This window comes from Asterias amurensis, chromosome 16, assembly GCF_032118995.1.
Source record: "Asterias amurensis chromosome 16, ASM3211899v1".
Taxonomy (NCBI): Eukaryota; Metazoa; Echinodermata; class Asteroidea; order Forcipulatida; family Asteriidae; genus Asterias; species Asterias amurensis.
Genome location: NC_092663.1, coordinates 15,432,807 through 15,449,663, shown reverse-complemented (window position 1 = coordinate 15,449,663; position 16,857 = coordinate 15,432,807). Strand labels below are relative to the sequence as shown.

At 39.0% G+C, this 16,857-nt stretch overlaps 1 protein-coding gene across 2 annotated transcripts; it reads right to left on the bottom strand.

The window, feature by feature from the left end:
• Positions 1 to 4,404: 4,404 nt before the first annotated feature.
• LOC139948612 (ATP-dependent RNA helicase DHX58-like) lies at positions 4,405 to 15,861 on the bottom strand. 2 transcript variants are annotated; one of them, XM_071946805.1, is made up of 8 exons: positions 15,691 to 15,861; positions 12,207 to 12,748; positions 9,985 to 11,865; positions 9,257 to 9,439; positions 8,486 to 8,654; positions 7,323 to 7,446; positions 6,187 to 6,427; positions 4,405 to 4,618 (listed from the first exon to the last, which is right to left on the bottom strand). In XM_071946805.1, the coding sequence occupies exons 2-8, from the start codon at positions 12,487 to 12,489 to the stop codon at positions 4,419 to 4,421; spliced, it is 3,081 nt and encodes a 1,026-aa protein (XP_071802906.1). In that variant the 5' UTR covers positions 12,490 to 12,748; positions 15,691 to 15,861; the 3' UTR covers positions 4,405 to 4,418. The 2 variants fall into 2 exon arrangements, with proteins under 2 accessions (XP_071802906.1, XP_071802907.1); XM_071946806.1 differs by lacking the exon at positions 15,691 to 15,861 and adding an exon at positions 15,354 to 15,526.
• Positions 15,862 to 16,857: the final 996 nt, after the last annotated feature.

The following is a 16,857-nucleotide window of genomic DNA, read 5'->3' as shown; positions in this document are numbered from 1 at the left end:
TTATCAATTAATCTAACAAGATCTTCTTGAATTTCATGGACAAATCTTGATTTATTATGTTCAAAAGAAGAAGGAAAACCAGTAATGTCTCTACTTTGTCGTACCAACAAACACAAAATATATATAAAAATTTGAGACATTATACAGGACGTTCATTCAGCATTTTTATTCTAGAGAATGGTTTGAAACCGTCGTAAGTTTTAGTTTTCTATGGCCCTTTTCGAAACCACGGCTTCGGCTTTGGATTCGGCTTCAGGCTCCGTCCTCTCGTCTGAAGCCCTGAGCGTGTATACGCAAAGCACACGCAATATTGTCAAAACAACCGCAGGGCCAAGGTAGCCTGAGCCGAATCCAAAGCTGAAGCCATGGTTTCGTGAAGGGCCTATGAGAGAGCTACACTCTCTGATAGAAAACTAAAACTTACTTTGAGATAAGTGGTCTGTACAAGCAGTAATTTTAAACATTATTTTAAATAGTACTCTATTATGGCCGTACGTAATTAAAATGCTATTTCCTTGAAGTTACTCAGCGCATTGTGTTAAAAAGTACTCAAAAAACAACTATTGTTATATTCTTAAGCATAAAACCTCAATTTTTAACCGAGGTATAGGCTACCTAACATTATAATATATTTGTTTGTCTTAATAAAAATAACACTACGGGTATTTTTGTTTAACAAATTCATTCGATAGTACGATTGTTTAAATCTACAAAATCATCAGCAAAATTCATCTCTAAGATCATGATACATACAATCTAAAAAATTGCAGGTTAGAATTGACCAGAAGACGGGTCCGTGTGATAAGTCAGTTCTGGGTCACCGTTTTACGGATCAACATTACTCGGAACAGAGTTAGAAATAATATGTAATGAATCTCAATGGTCTAGTTGGTACAGGACACTGCTCTAAAATTGCAAAGGTCTTTTTCACAGAACTCGTGAAAGTACTGACGTGCTGTAACACATGTTGGTGTACATAGTTGCCATAACGAACGCAACTATGTGTATTGGAAAAACCAAAATGAACATTCTTTATCTTCAATGCAAATTTAATCTGCGGACTTTTTTTGTATCCACTCCAACCCAATACTTCTTGACTAGTGTGGGTAAATTATAAGTTGGCCCCTGTTCGACACCACTATGTTCGACACCTTTACATTCCGCCATCCATGTTTCGACAATAGTATGTTCCGAAAACCCCTTTCGTGAAATGCGAAGGTTAGGGTTAGGTTTAACAATATGGCTAGCACTGTGTTTTTCGCAATAAGTACAATTACAACTGACAGTTTGATTGGCAATGAAGCATAGCCTTAACAAATTACCAGCAAGTAATTCATGATTTCACTTTTGACTGTGCCCCATCAATTTTTACTTAGCAGTTAATTTTGAAAAGTAAGATTTATTTACTTAAAAACTTGCAAAACTTTTAAAGGGAAGGTACACGTTTGGTAATTGTCAAAGACCAGTCTTCTCACTTGGTGTATCCCGTCATAACCGTAAAATAACAAGCCTGTGAAAATTTGGACTCAATTGGTCATTGAAATTGCGAGAAAATGATGAAAGAAAAAACACCCTTGTTGGACGAATTTGTGTGCTTTCAGATAAGAATAAAAGACTTCTAGCTAGAAGTCTTTTATTATTTAAGTGAGAAATTACCTCTTTCTCAAAAACTACGTTACTTCAGAGGGAGTCGTTTCCCACAAAGTTTTATACTATCAACAGCTCTCCAATGCTTGTTACCAAGTCAGTTTTAAAGTTAATATTTGTTTTGAGTAATTACCAAACGTGTACCTTCCCTTTAAGTAGAAAGAAAAGTAATAACAAATAGTAAACTTGTGGGTACAACCAGGGGCCAATTTCATAGAGCTGCTTAAGCAAAAAAAATGCTTAAGCACAAGAATAGCTAGCTTGTTTTACACATGTTACTGGCCAAAATTTCATGCCATATGCATTGATTGTGACTGGTATTTAGCTGTTGTTTACTTAGCATAACAATTGAGTGGAGTCTTAGCAGGTAATCTAATTTTACTAAGCAATGATTTCTTTGCTTAAGCAAAATTTTGTGCTTAAGCAGCTCTATGAAATTGGGCCCTGGTCTCTTGTGTGAGTTATCTTCCTATCCACACCTTGCAAAGCTTCAAACAATACTTGAATTTTTAAGTTATACTTTCACCTCAAAAGCTGTACTTCATAATCTGAAGAAATACCTTGTGTATAATGTGCGGCAAGATTTGGTCACCGTTTTTTTTTTTAACTTTACATAACAATAGGCCAACAATATTGCCAAAAAGATGCGACTAATTTTTTTTTGCACACTTTGCACAGACCACAGTAGGACTAGGATAGGAGTAGTTTACTCCTAGAACTATGAGGTTCGTTCCGCTACCGTCTCCACGAGGAGATGTTCGTTCCACTACCGTCTCCACGAGCAGACGGTAGCGAAACGAACCTCATAGTTTTAAGAGTAGGTGTAGAAAAGCAAGCATGGACGCAGTCGGTAAAAAAAGTATGGTTTCTAATCTTATTTTCGCTTCAAAAACATAAGTTATATTTTTTTAAATGGCAATTGATAAGCGACGCAGTCAGTTAAAATGAGTATGGTTTCTAATCATATTTTCGCTTCAAAAACACAAGTTATATTTTTTTAAAATGGCAATTGATAAGCGACGCAGTCTGTTAAAAATAGTATGGTTTCTTATCGTATTCTTATCAAAAACATAAGTTATAATTTTTAAATGGCAAACTCCCACATAAAATCATCCTTTTCTAGCCATTATTATAATCAATTTCAGTTATATTATATTATCAACTAAGAATCTTTAAGTCGTGAGTTGTTGTTTAAAGACCATTCATTTCCAGTTTTGAATTGAACAAAGAAAAATTGACTAGAGCAGGATTTGAACCAATGACCTCTGGCTAACGTGCTGGCGCTCTACCAACTGAGCTATCTAGCCCTTTAATGGCAGCCTCCCTTTTTAATCAATATCCAGTTGTTCCCTTTAAGATTGTCTGAATTTATAACAAATATGCGATTTTGCTTTTCAAAAAAATAGGACATACTTTAAAATCTCATTCTTGTCAATTTGTTGTTCACCCAAAACATTTCTTTTTTTTTACACATTCAGTTTTCCTTGTGGTTTCTTACTCTAAGGCAGTGGACACTATTGGTGATTACTAAAAATAATTATTGGCATAAAACCTCACTTGGTAACGAGTAATGGGAAGAGGTTAATAGTATAAAACATTGTGAGAATTGGTTCCCTCTGAAGTGACGTAGTTTTCGAGCAAGAAGTAACTTTCAAAGAATTTGATTTTGAGACCTCAAGTTTAGAAATTGAGGTCTCAAAATCAATCATCTAAACGCACAGAACTTCGAATGACAAGGGTGTTTTTTCTTGCATAGTTATCTCGCAACTGAGACGACCAATTGGGCTCAAGTTTTTACAGGTTTGTTATTTTATGCATACGTTGAGATACACCAAGTGAGAAAACTGGATTTTGACAATTACCAATAGTGTCCATTGTTTTTAACATATATTATTATGTCAGCGCAAAAACAAAAAAATAGTACTTATGTTACGCCTGAAATTGTTGAAACATTGCATCTCAGATAAAACAGCCCAGATGTACATAAACACAAATCAAGTTTGCAAATTGCAAAAAAAACACCACAACATCACGCAAGGAGAAAATTGCGAGAGATATTACTTTTTTGCAATACCAATGATTGTAAAATCGAGAGATGTGTGTAAAATATGGGAAGAGATGCAATGTTTTATGCAAACTCAAGGTACAAAACATTTTTGCACTAACACAATGATATATCGAAGCCAGGCCCAAGTTGATAGAGCTGCAAAAGGTAGCCAAGCGCAACAAATTTTTGCTTACCAGGATAAGGTTACCAGTCAAATTACCATGACATCACATGCACAATTTGTTACTGGTATCCTGCTAATTTCTGCTTAAGCAACATTTTCTGTTTAAAGGGCGTCGGTACTTTTTGTAACACAAAACACAATGTCGTCAGGTCTACATTAAACTCACACAGTTTGAAGATAATGATAGTAGAAAGCTTCCCCTTAAAATAATATTTGCTGAGGTGTGAGAACTGAGTAAACAAATGTCTTGAAATTAATTTTAGTCTCCAAGTTTTGTCATGTAAAACGTATTTACCAGTTAAGCTGGTTAATACGTCATGCTAAAATAACTTTCGTCTCACTGAGACAAAACAATTTTTGTGACTTGTTTTATTCATTTCTCAAAAACTACAGCACCTTAATATTTTAAAGGAAGCACAATCATATCCTTTAAACCATGTAAGTTTAATGTAAATCTGTTGACATTCTTCAAAGACTACCCAAGTCCTTTAAGCAGCTCTATGAAATTGGGCCCAGGAGGTACCAGTCACAAATCTAGTTTTAGAACTCATCTTCGTCCTGCAGCATTACAAAGCCAGCTTTCTTCCACTGCTTCGGAACCTTTGCAGTCCCTTCGCGAGAGAAGACAATCTTGAAGTTGTCTGCTTTCAGTGCGTATCCGAGAGGGGGGTCTAGCAACAGGAACTTCTGCATTGTTCCAAGATTTTTCTTGCAGGTGTAAGTGGCACATTTGATGAAACCTGTAATGACAAATTGGAGCTGTTTTGTGAGATTGTTACTCATGAGTTGACTCTTAACAGTATTAAGTATCTATAAGTATTGACCTACATAGTAATAATAATAACTAGTTCTTATAAAGCGCATTTTCACAATAACCATCTCGATGGGCTTTACCAGTACATCAGTATCCTGGGCATAGACTGTGCAAGTCTCACACGTATTTGAACTTCCGGGACCTTTGTGGCCCCAACCTTATGAGGTTTTACGTTGGGGAGATTTTGTTTCATCCATTATTTTAATTTAACGTAATTTATGACCATGAAAATTACATATGTTGTTGAATATGTAATACTACTTAGCAACACATAAAAAAGGAAAAATAAATTTTACAAAATAACGAAGAAAACGGATATTTGTACTTGACCTCATGTCAGGTTACTTGAACAAAATTAAGTATTTGTGCCCATCTCTGATCACAAAACTTACGCAAATGCTTGTTTGGTCGCACGGGGTGAAAAGCCTTTTTGTTGGTTGTTTATGCGTCGGCTTTCTCCTTAAATTGCGTCAAGCATTAATTTTACGCCCTCTTGACCATCGTGCGTCTGCGTGTAAACCAGCTTTTAGTTGTTTCACATTCGGGCGTAGATTTACAACAGTGGTTTCAAAAAATTTTAAGATCAAATAAACAATGATCCTTGTCCCAGGGTTTTACTTTTTTCTATACTTAAACTATAACCGATTAATTGTATATTTGTTTTAAAAGCTACAACAAGATTTGATTTCATAAAAATAAAGTTCTTCGTTTATCGTGTTTTCTTGCTCCGGTGCGCGCGAGACTTGCACAGTCTATTGAGCCAATAACATCCTTTAGTCTTTCTCAGCTCCCTAGGGAGTATAAAACCCGTTATGGGCAACCTTAGCACTCCAAAAGCTTTTTCATACATAATATCAACTCTACCCTCGCAGGTACCCATTTATACTCCCAGGTGAAGAGAAGCAGTTAACGTAAAGACAGACAGGTTGAACAAGGACAGAAAGAGAAATGGATATTTGGAGTAACCACACTTCTTAAAACAGACTGCATTAGAGTCCAGCGTTCTCCTGAAGATTATTCAATACAATTCACATGTTTAGTTCCATTACTTTACAAAAACCTCTAAACAAAACATTAAGGTTATAACCAAGAAAAATGAACTCAAGAAGTACCCATAAATCCAGTCTTTGAAGACAGGATATATATATCAAATAAGTATGAGGCATCTTCTAGAATTCTGGATTAAGTAATAATAATTATAATAAAAGGTAGCTATATAGTGCCTTTGCAAAAAAAGATCAAAGCGCTGACCAGAAAAGATGAGAAACAAGAAGACAAAGATGGAGGGTTATGAGAAAAAAAGTTTTAAGACATTTCCTGAAAATGGCGATAGATTTTGAACCAGTAGGAATAGACAGAAGAAGTTGATCATCAGAAGATCAGAGTCCCACTCTGCCTGGTTGAGTGAGACGCCCGATGGACAGACAACAAACAGAACTAAAGAAGAACCAAAAGGTAAAGACAAATTGAACAAAGACAGAAATTAATACCCACCAGTCGTTTCTGTGTCTCGATATCGCTGTGGTATGCTAGACCGTATCTCTGTAATCTTGCTACCAAAGTCCGGACTGATGCAAGTCACATGACCAGCAGTTCCTTTCCGTCGCAGCTCTGACGCTTTGCAAATGTAGGCGGAGCATTCTTTACAATGAATGTAGATCTTCTCAAGATCGTGCATCCTGCCTTGGAGTTTTTCCTGCTCCTCAGCTTTGATAATGGCTTTTATTCGTGCGTCCTGAAAAAACAAGAAACAAAATAAAGGCGTACTTTTTAATTTGTTTCCATCTTTCTAAGCTTCAAAGGTATAAAATAGTAATAATATTAATTATTACTATTTCATACCTTTCAAGCTGACATTCCAACCCACACTCCAATGACTTGAATTTGATGCTCTTAACCACTCGGCCATGACACCCGAAATCATACAATGAGGGGGAAATGGGGTTAAATGTTTCATCCATACAGCGAAAACCTGCAGCTAACCATGTACGTCTTTTCAAGATCTGGGCTAGGCGTGGCAGGTCCTGGCAATGTCTGGGCCCGATCATAGTAGATGTGGGCCAGGTCTGACCACACCAGGTCAGATGATATCTGATCTGGGCCAGGTTTGGCCACACCGGGTTGGATGATGTTAGATCTGGGCCAGGTATGGCAACACCAGGTTAGATGATGTCTGATCTGGGCCAGGTATGGCCACACCAGGTTAGATGGTGTCTGATCTGGGCAAGGTCTGGCCCGGTATGGCCACACCAGGTTAGATGGTGTCTGATCTGGGCAAGGTCTGGCCCGGTATGGCCACACCAGGTTAGATGTTGTCTGATATGGGCCAGGTCTGGCCACACCAGGTTGGACGATGTTTGATCTGGGCCAGATCTGGCATCACCAGGTTAATTGATGTTTAATCTGGGACGGGTCTGGCATCAGGTCAAGATCTGGCCAGGAAAAAGCACAGGGCACTTTTGGGATGCTGGCGGCAGCAGCCATAATGGTCCTTTTTTGCAGCTCTGAGCGTGCGTGCAGTGCTCAGTGCTGCGGGCGTAGGTCTGAGCACACGCAATACTGTTGTGAGTGCCGTGTGTTACGTTGAGTCCTCGGTAATGCATCAATCTTTACTGACGGGTGTGTCTTACCTGTTTTTCCTGGATCTTGAGAAGCCGATCCTCTTCCACCATGGCTTCCAGCTCCTCCATTGCTTTCTCCATTCTGACCACCTTTGAGCGATTCTCATACTCTCTCTTTTCATTTTGGGAATTTCTGACGTAAAAAAAAATAACAAGCTCTTGATACAACCTATAGTAGCACTGTCACAGGTCTAAAAATCACATGGAGGGCACTATTACCAAGGCCCTCAGAGCCCTTTCTGCGACTTTAAAATGTTCCTTTAAACATGCCACTTTTGCAAAACCCAACTACATAATGTAACTCCTTCTTTTATTCCACTGATCATGAAAATAAACTCATTTAATCAAATTAAATTTTTGGTTTAAGTATTTGTATAAGGTTGCATCCCCTTAAAGCCATTGGACCCTTTCGGTACAGAAAAAACAAAAAAAGTTCACAGATTTACAAATAATTTACAGGGTTTACAGAAGGTAATGGTGAAAGACTTCTCTTGAAATATTAGTCCATAAATTCTCGTTAGCGAGAATTACGGATTTATTTTAAACACATGTCATGACACGGCGAAACGCGCTGAAACAAGAGTGGGTTTTCCCCTTTTTTTTTCTCCCGACTCTGATGACCGCTTGAGCCTAAATTTTCACAGGTTTGTTGTTTTATTTATAAGTTGTGATACACGAAGTGGGGGACTTGGACAATACTGTTTACCGAAAGTGTATAATGGCTTTAAGGATCCCCTGGCTGCTGCATCCTAGCGTGTAGACAAAGGGTCACGGGTGTGATACCTTGCTACACTGCAACTAATGGTTGTATAGCTTTGACTGGCACCCCGAACAAACATATTGACAAAATAGGAAGACAGTCAACATAGAGCTAGATAGCTCCAATGGTAGAGTACCAGCACGTTAGACTGGAGGTCGTTGGTTCAAGTCCCATATGATTAAACTTTTCTTTGTTTTTTGTTCCAACCCCAAATTAGTGAAACAACTTATTCAATTTAATTCAATTCAATTCAATTTGTAACGTTCCTACCACGGAGAAAAACTCTTTGCATACATGCGAAACGATATTTTATATCTTGAAAATAAATTACTTCAATACTAATACCACAGGGGAATCAGTTGAACAACATCTTAGCAGAAAAGACGTCGCGTTTGTTTGGTAACTTTCTTACCTTTCCACGATGAGGAAGCACTGGCTCCCACTTGCACGTGCTCGTCCCTTCGACTGGACCGTGCCGATCTCATTACTGACAAAGTTATACCTAATGACGAAGCTACAGGCTGGCATGTCAAGGCCTTCCTGAGCGATATCTGTAGCCACTAAGATGTTACAGCCATCATCTGCAGAGAAATGGAGTTAAAGATTTCGTTAAGTTGGATACTGAGATCGAGAGACGATTCACAAAGTTGCTGAATTTTTTTGAGCTCCTGGTAGATTAGAGTTTTTTTATCAAGAGCGGATGTACATGGATACTTTTAAAAGCATCTACAACAGAGTGAAGAGCCAAGGAGACGAAGAGGTCAGACACTGAGCCCACAGGTCAGACTGCGACCGAGAACAATGAAAAGTAGACTTACCACTGCCAGACCTGTGTTTTTACAATTCTTGCTATACTAAAATTACACAGCCATGCATTGCATGATTCAAAAGTTAATACTAGTGGTTGGTCCTGTCATTAGACAGGACTTACAATCACACGGCTGTGGGTTCAAATCCTACCAAGCGTAAACCGCTGATTTCAAAATGACTAGATTAAGTATTGTCTTCTAGTTACTGGATCACAATTTCTTGATTTGTGCAATTTTATATTCATAGACATTAAAGCAATATTTGTATGAGAGAAAGATTGGCTGTTGCCAGCTTGGCATTTATATCTCCTTGCAGGTGGTTTGCCGATTTCTCTTGACGGGAAGATCATCTAAACAAACTACAGTCAGCTCACCTCTTCTGAAACTGTTCAGAACCTCCTTCTGTTGAGCCTCTGTCAGGCAGTCATCTTCTAGGCTGCCCTGCCCAACCAGCCTGAGTGGTTCGATCCTGCATGGTAAGGACTTCAGGAGATCTGAAGACCTCAGAAACTCAACCAGAGCGGTGGCAGCTACTTTCATGGTTGCGAGAATAATTCCTGATGGGAGGAAAAAGGATTAACCAGCTCATAATTTATCCTGAAATTTTTTAGCAACAGAAATTCTGACCAAGTTTGAGTTACTAGATTGGTTGTAGGATCTTGTCACATGAGGCAAATTAAATCTCCACCATGCAAAGTTTAAAATCCTACTTTAAAAAAAGGTGTAATCATTATAATTTATTGATTTGTATTGCGCCCATTCCATAAAATGGACACAAGCGCATAACAAAAGAATTAGACAATGAGCCTTCGATCTTCTTCAAATCGCTCATTTCCAGCTTTCCCCGGTACCCCGCACCATGACATGCTATGGCGATAGCGCCTTTTCAATCAAAGCTCCAACAAATTGGAGCAAGAAGCAAACTACCCAACTTACATTCAAGCAGTTCCTTCATTGGACACTTTTAAATCTCTACTTAAAACCCATCTGTTTTGTCAATCTGGTTATAGCGCTTAGAAACTTCCGTATTTAGCACTCTATAAATGTTGTAATTATTAGTATTACTATTAAAAGCTAACAGCTGGTAAAAGCAAAGAAATACCTTTAGATTCAGGTTTATCCGAGAAGATCTGATGTAGAACATGAGCAAGTTCCCCAAGCTTGTGGTTGCTATGCTGTCCTTCGTCCTTCTCCAGTTCCTTCATTCGAGGAAGTTGTGAGTTGAAGAGGCGCCGGCAGTGTTCCTCAACTGGTACCTGGTCTGGATGATCCTGAACATATCGACTGACATGAAACTCCTCCAAGTGTCGAAGTCCATCCTTGACCCTTAGATCATCGTAGAGAATCATGGCACGATTGTACTCATATAAGTACATGTAGACAATGATATCCGTGCGATTGGCCGATCTCTGGGACTCCGCTTCTATCAGACGTCTCTTGACCTCGGTCTCATAAAGCTGTGTACCATGTGAAGGCAGTGGATGCTCAACTATTTCTGGAAGCTGACCCTCAATCTCCAACATGATCACCTCCAAGAGGTTACCAAACTCCCGATCGTGGGCATCTCTTGGTAGCGCCTGTTTGATGGTGTCTTCATCTGGACTATTGACATGTCTTTTCAGTTCCTCTACGTTTTCAAGAACTCTCACCACTCCTTTGGAATCCATGTTCCCACAGAGAGTCTGGAGATGTCCAAGAGCTGTCAACTCATGGCCCACGCCCAGAGAAGCACTTAGACCAATAATAAAAGGGAGAGCCCTATCAGAAACCCCCACTTGGTGCCGAGGTTGCTTGTACTTCTCTTTCAGATAAGTCTTCATGATCTCATTGAAAGGGTGCTTTTGATCGGTGTGGTGACACTCGTCAAAAATAAGCATGTCAAGATCGTTTATCTTGATAGATTTCGACTTCAGCGCGTTGACGAAAATCTGCGCAGTCAACATCAGGACTGCTGGCATCTCCTCGTCAAACTTAAGAGCATCTTTAAAAGTCTGCTGCTCACCAATTACCCGCACAGCCTGCTTATTCGGGAAGTAGAGAAGGAAATTATTCCTCTGCTGCCAAGTCAGGTGCCGCATATGGACAATGAAGAGAGCCTTGAAGTGCTTCTCGTCTACTGCTCTCTGAAATCGTCTCATGTACTGGTAGCAGATGAAGGCGGCTGTGAGAGTCTTTCCACTGCCAGTAGGAGCACAGATGATGTGATTCTCAAACTTTCGTAAGGGCCTCTCTGCAAGTTCCGTCTGATAGGCTCTCAAAGTTGGACGCTCTGACCCGCTTGCAGCTCTAGCATCTCGGACTTCTTTTTGTTCTGTCAGATTGTTGATGGACAGCATCAGCTCTTCTATGGATTGATCTGCCGCTTTCATCTCCGTCTTTTTTTCTTGGGTTTCCTGAGGTGAATACACAGGAAGTTCCCAAACAGAACATTGGCTTGAGCTTCGAGAGGATGAGGCGCCATCTTCAAGAACTCTCTGGGCAGAATCTGTCTGCAGATCGTCATTTACACTTGAAGGAGAAGGATCTTTCAAAGACATGTTCCCCAACTTTCCTTCTATTATGGGCATATCAAGGAGGCTTATTGAGCGTGTGGGTCGTTGGCCAGAAGAGGGGGTAGTAGGCACTGAGCCCCTTGTAGGAGGTGTAGAAACATCTGCAAAAATGTTTGGTCTGATACTTTGATTGGCTTGCTGGTCTAGGCGACGAGGGGTGCTTTGGTTGAACTTTGGCAGGGTTTGACCGCCATCAATGTTGTATAATCCTGTCGGACTTTGGCCACTGGAGAGCGCTGCAACCTCTGATGCACTTTTGGCTCGATGCATCTGTCTTTCTGTTTTACTTTGATTGATTGGAGGTGGGGAGGGGCTAGTAAAATACTGTGGTCCTTTCAAATCTGTCGGCTGATTTCCATCTCCACTGGAGCCAGAACTTCTGAGTGTTGGAGTACGTTGTGGAAACCCAGGTGGTGGAGTTTTACCCAGTCCTGATAAAATAAAATAATAAACAAAATCTATATTTGAAACAACCTTAGAATTGGACCTGCTCAATTTTTTATTTTGATATAAAATTATTTCTTGGCAAATTTATATATATATTTTTTTTTAATTTCAAATTTTCAACTGTATTATTTGTATGGATGTGATTATTAACATGTCCTAGAACTCGGCCTCTTTAAACACATCCTTCTGTATTTATTGCAAAACAGCTTATCTGCAAACTTGCTTAAATCTCAAAAGTGTCTCTTGTCGGGTTATGCCATTTTGCTATGGAAGGTCAGGCTAAGTATAAGAGTACCCATGAAAACAAATCTAATAAATTTCTCACCTGGTTTCTTTGCCTCACATAAGATATCTCTCAATACCGACTTCCCCATTCGTTTTAATAAGCCGTCCAAGTATCCTACGTTATTTTCTGAAATTTTTCCTTCTTCCTCTAGGTAGTTAAACAGGTCTAGCGAAGTCGTCATGTTTTCTTCAGCCTTTTTCGGGATTTTACAAAGATATCTCAATTCCTTAAAATCTGTTTCATTCAACTCTTTGTAGATCTTGTAAAGTGTTGTTTTTAGTAGAGATATACCAACCTCATCACAATTGTTACTAGCGGCCATTGTATTGATGTTATATAATTAGGGCAGAAAAAATTGTTTGCGTCTATGCTTTATGAAATATTAATGCTATGTTCACTTGAAGAAACAAATTTTGTTTCATTAAATTCTTGGATGAAATGCATCAGACTTTATTGTTTGTCTGGTGTGGTAGTTGGCCAAGTGTTTAAAAAAAAAACACTTCTCAATTGTGGAAGTTAAAACTTGAGAAACTTTGCTATAAGACTTCCTGTCCTGGTTTCCTCAAAGGCAGGGATCAAATCTGAAACAAACAAAACACATTTGGTAATTACTCAAAAAATACAAATTAGCATAAAAAGTTACTCGGTAATGAGCAACATACAGCTGTTGATAAGACATTGTGAAAAAAACGAAGTGTTGAAAAAAGAGGTATATTAATTGAATTCTGAGAAGGACTTCAGGCCTGAAATCTTTCTCAGAATTTTTGCAGTTGAATGAAATCTCTCCCTCAATGTCTGCCTGAAAGTCACTGATTCATCGTTGACATTGTAACTTACACTAATTTTCTGAAATAACTGCTCCTAGGATTTCAAACACTTCTTTTGGAGACTTAAAGGCAGTGGACACTATTGGTAATTACTCAAAATAATTATTAGCACAAAACCTTCCTTGATAAAGAGTAATGGGGAGAGGTTGATGGTATAAAATATTGTGAGAAACGGCTCCCTCTGAAGTGCCATAGTTTTCGAGAAAGAAGTAACTTTCCACAAATTTGATTTCAAGACCTCAAGTTTAGAACTTGAGGTCTCGAAATCAACCATCTAAACACACACAACTTTGTGTGACACGGGTGTTTTTTCTTTCATTATTATCTCGCAAGTTCGATGACCGACTGAGCTCAAATTTTCACAGGTTTGTTATTTTATGCATATGTTGAGATACACCAACTGTAAAGGCTAGTCTTTGACAATTACCAATTGTGTCCACTGCCTTTAATAGTTCAAGGTAGAAATGGCTTGAAATTTATTCAGGACCACAGGCCAGGGGCCGATTTCACAAAAAAATCTAAGATTGATTGTAACGCCAAATCAATCGTAGTTGCTAAGTAAAGTGTGATGTGTCACAATACAAATCACTACTGAAAATTTGTCTTGCGATGAACTTTATTGCTTTGTGAAATCGGCCCCAGATGCCCGTGATTTTTGTGTTGGGACATAGTCAAGATCAGTACATAGCCTTGCAGTCTTGTGATTTTCAAATGAATTTGTATACTTTACTGCATGATATCTTGAGCAAAAAGCAATACAAGTAGTACGGGGTAGGTCTATTTTGATAACAAGTCTGATAATCTTTCAGTCTTCATTGTGATATGACCTCCAGCTTGTTTGTTTTTAAAACAACGAGCTGCAGCTACGGCTTTGACTGTAACTAATGGGAACTGTATGCTTTCATGCATGACAGCAGGGATCTAGCCGTAGCCGTAGCTGTAGACACAACTGCAGATACGTCCTTTTTCACAATTTAGGGTAGCAACAAAAAGAGGTCACTCAATGCATCTCAACAACATTAAAGGAACACGTTGCCTTGGATCGGACGAGTTGGTCAAAACAAAAGCGTTTGTAACCGTCTTTTATAAAAAGCATATGGTTGGAAAGATGTTTTAAAAGTAGAATACAATGATCCACACAAGTTTGCCTCGAAATTGCGTGGTTTTCCTTCTACTGTGCGAACTAACATGGTCGGCCATTTATGGGAGTCAAAATTTTGACCCCCATAAATGGCCGACGTGTTAATCGACAAGGTAAAAGGAAAACCACGCAATTTCGAGGCATGTTTGTGTGGATCATTGTATTCTACTTTTACAACATCTTTCTACCCATATGCATTTTATAAAAAACGGTTACAAACGCTTTTCAAAGACCAACTCGACCGATCCAAGGCAACGTGTTCCTTTAACTGACCAAAGCAATTGTTGGAAACTCTCAAGACATGTTTACTGTGACTACAATTGGATGAAGAACACCTGTATTGTACGAATAGGCCAATCACATTAGAAAAACCAGCAGGTGTTTCAGCCACATTCGATTGATAAAAATGATAGTATAGATAATACATGTATATCCAATAATCAATCAATTGTTACATCAGGACCATGGATTATCAGGTATGGACAGACTCAAACCAGGACTCAAAGTCCACATTTCATCACAAAGAGCCCTAACCTAGGTTACTCCTAGAACTATGAGGTTTCGTTCCGCTATCGTCTCCCGTTGGTTTTGTTCTGCTATCGTCTACCGTTACGGGAGACGATAACGGGAGATGTAACGGGAGATGCTATCGTCTCCCGTTACGGGAGACGATAGCGGAACAAAACCTCATAATGTGTCATAGTTCTAGGATTAGCCCCCACTGCATGCCCTGTTAGTGTTAGTGTTTAACATCTTGAATTGAACAAACAAAAAGTTATTTACTCTGTTTGAGCCTGATATAACAATCATTTCTATTAATTAATGAAGTACAAATAGTTATTGTCTTTGTTGCTTGCTTGTTCATTCTTGTCCTGAACAAATGTTGAGCAACATTATGCTGCAACTACCTAACCCGGCCGAATGCGGCGTAGAAGGAAAGTGACATGACTGCACTGTCTGTCTAGTAGTGTCGAGTTACTCCTAGAACTATTTCGGTTTCGTCCGGCTATCGTCTCCCGTAACCTCATAGGTTTATATCTCTCACGCGTTCAACGACCCATGGTTCAATGAATTTCGGCATCAGGAATCTCTCTTTTTTTTTTTTTTAATCTCGCCAAAATTAGGCTCTATGTGTCCTTTGATGTATCAATGTGTATTCTTTTGACCAGAGAATCCACTCCACAATCTCAAAAATTGTTAAAAATGATAAATTCTTACCGTAATTTCAGATTCCCTATCTACTGTACGTGTTACTCCTCTGCCAACAATAATTGAAAATTACCCGACCTCGTTTTGCGAAAATGCGTCACGAGAGGGCGGGTACGATCCGTGATTTGTGTACAAAACATACACGGAACCACGAAGCTCGCACAGGGTACCAGTATGTACACTTTTTGCACACAGCCGTTTACATACTGGACGATAGCCGGACGAAACCGAAATAGTTCTAGGAGTAGTGTCGAGTCATCAACCCAGTCGAACATTCAGAAATTTGTACTGCATGAAAACGCCTGGAGTGGCTTTCTAAACATACACATTACCGACAAATTCTTACCTTAACAACCATACCGATGTGTCGTATCTGTTCTGTGTTCACCTCCTTTTAATGACCACAGTCGAGTGAATTGGGGCATATTAGGGCATAAGGCGTTTCTTTATTTCACCAATTTGTAGACTGGCCGATCTCCAGATTGAAGTATTGCACAGCCCGGGGAATCCCAGTTCTAAAAATAGCAACAGTTACGACGTCATCATGTCAAAGCTTGCGCTCGCGCGGTACGTGTGCAGCGATATGTAATAGACTGGCTGTAGTAGTCCATTGGGTAGTTTTACCCGTTGGCAACGCCACGGTCGACATTCTCGGTTTTGGGCCAACTCAGTGTGGAATATTTTGCAATGACATACATTATTTTTACACATAATTACAGACGTGCCATGTATAGAATAACACTTTACTGCATTTTGTTAGATGTTTTGAAAACCCGGCTGTTTTGCACAAAAAAGACACAGCATGGTAGTACTAGACTTGAACAACTTTAATAACAAATTCACAACATGAAAATGGATGTCAATCGAATAATAAAAATACTAAAATAAAATGACAGTGATTCTTTTAACGACAAAACATTCACAAAATGAGTTTAAAAAATAAAATAAAAATACAATAAAATGGCGTTAACTCTTTGATAATAACATAAAGTCTGTAACTATGGTGTTTCATTATTATTTCTCTGTTGACAGCAGCAAACTTTAGGTATAAGACCATCAGTTGAACTTCCACGCGTAACCAAAATTCTTTGAACTCATAAACCATGACGTCATGTGACCCGTGGCAAGCCGCCACATGCAGTTCAAAAGAAAACACGGAAGAAGGGGGGGGGGATGCAACACGCAAAAAACCTAAACCATTGTTATGGAGTTATTTTCGTATGATGACTCCACAATTCGCAGGCCCTATAGCTTTCCCAGTATCCTCATGATATAGAACGGGTGTGGTATTTTCAAATTAATTACAAAAAGAGTGGACAAATAGAAGAGGAATTTTGCTAAAAGTGCATGGAAAACCACTCAAACAACCTAGTTTGATGCAGGTGCATGTTATTTATACATCGTTTGGAAATTCGCATTGGGGATCGTGGGTTCGAGTCCCACAGTATGCCTGCAGGGTGTTTTTTCACAGAGCTCGGGAAAGTACCGACTATACAGTGTAAACAGGAACACA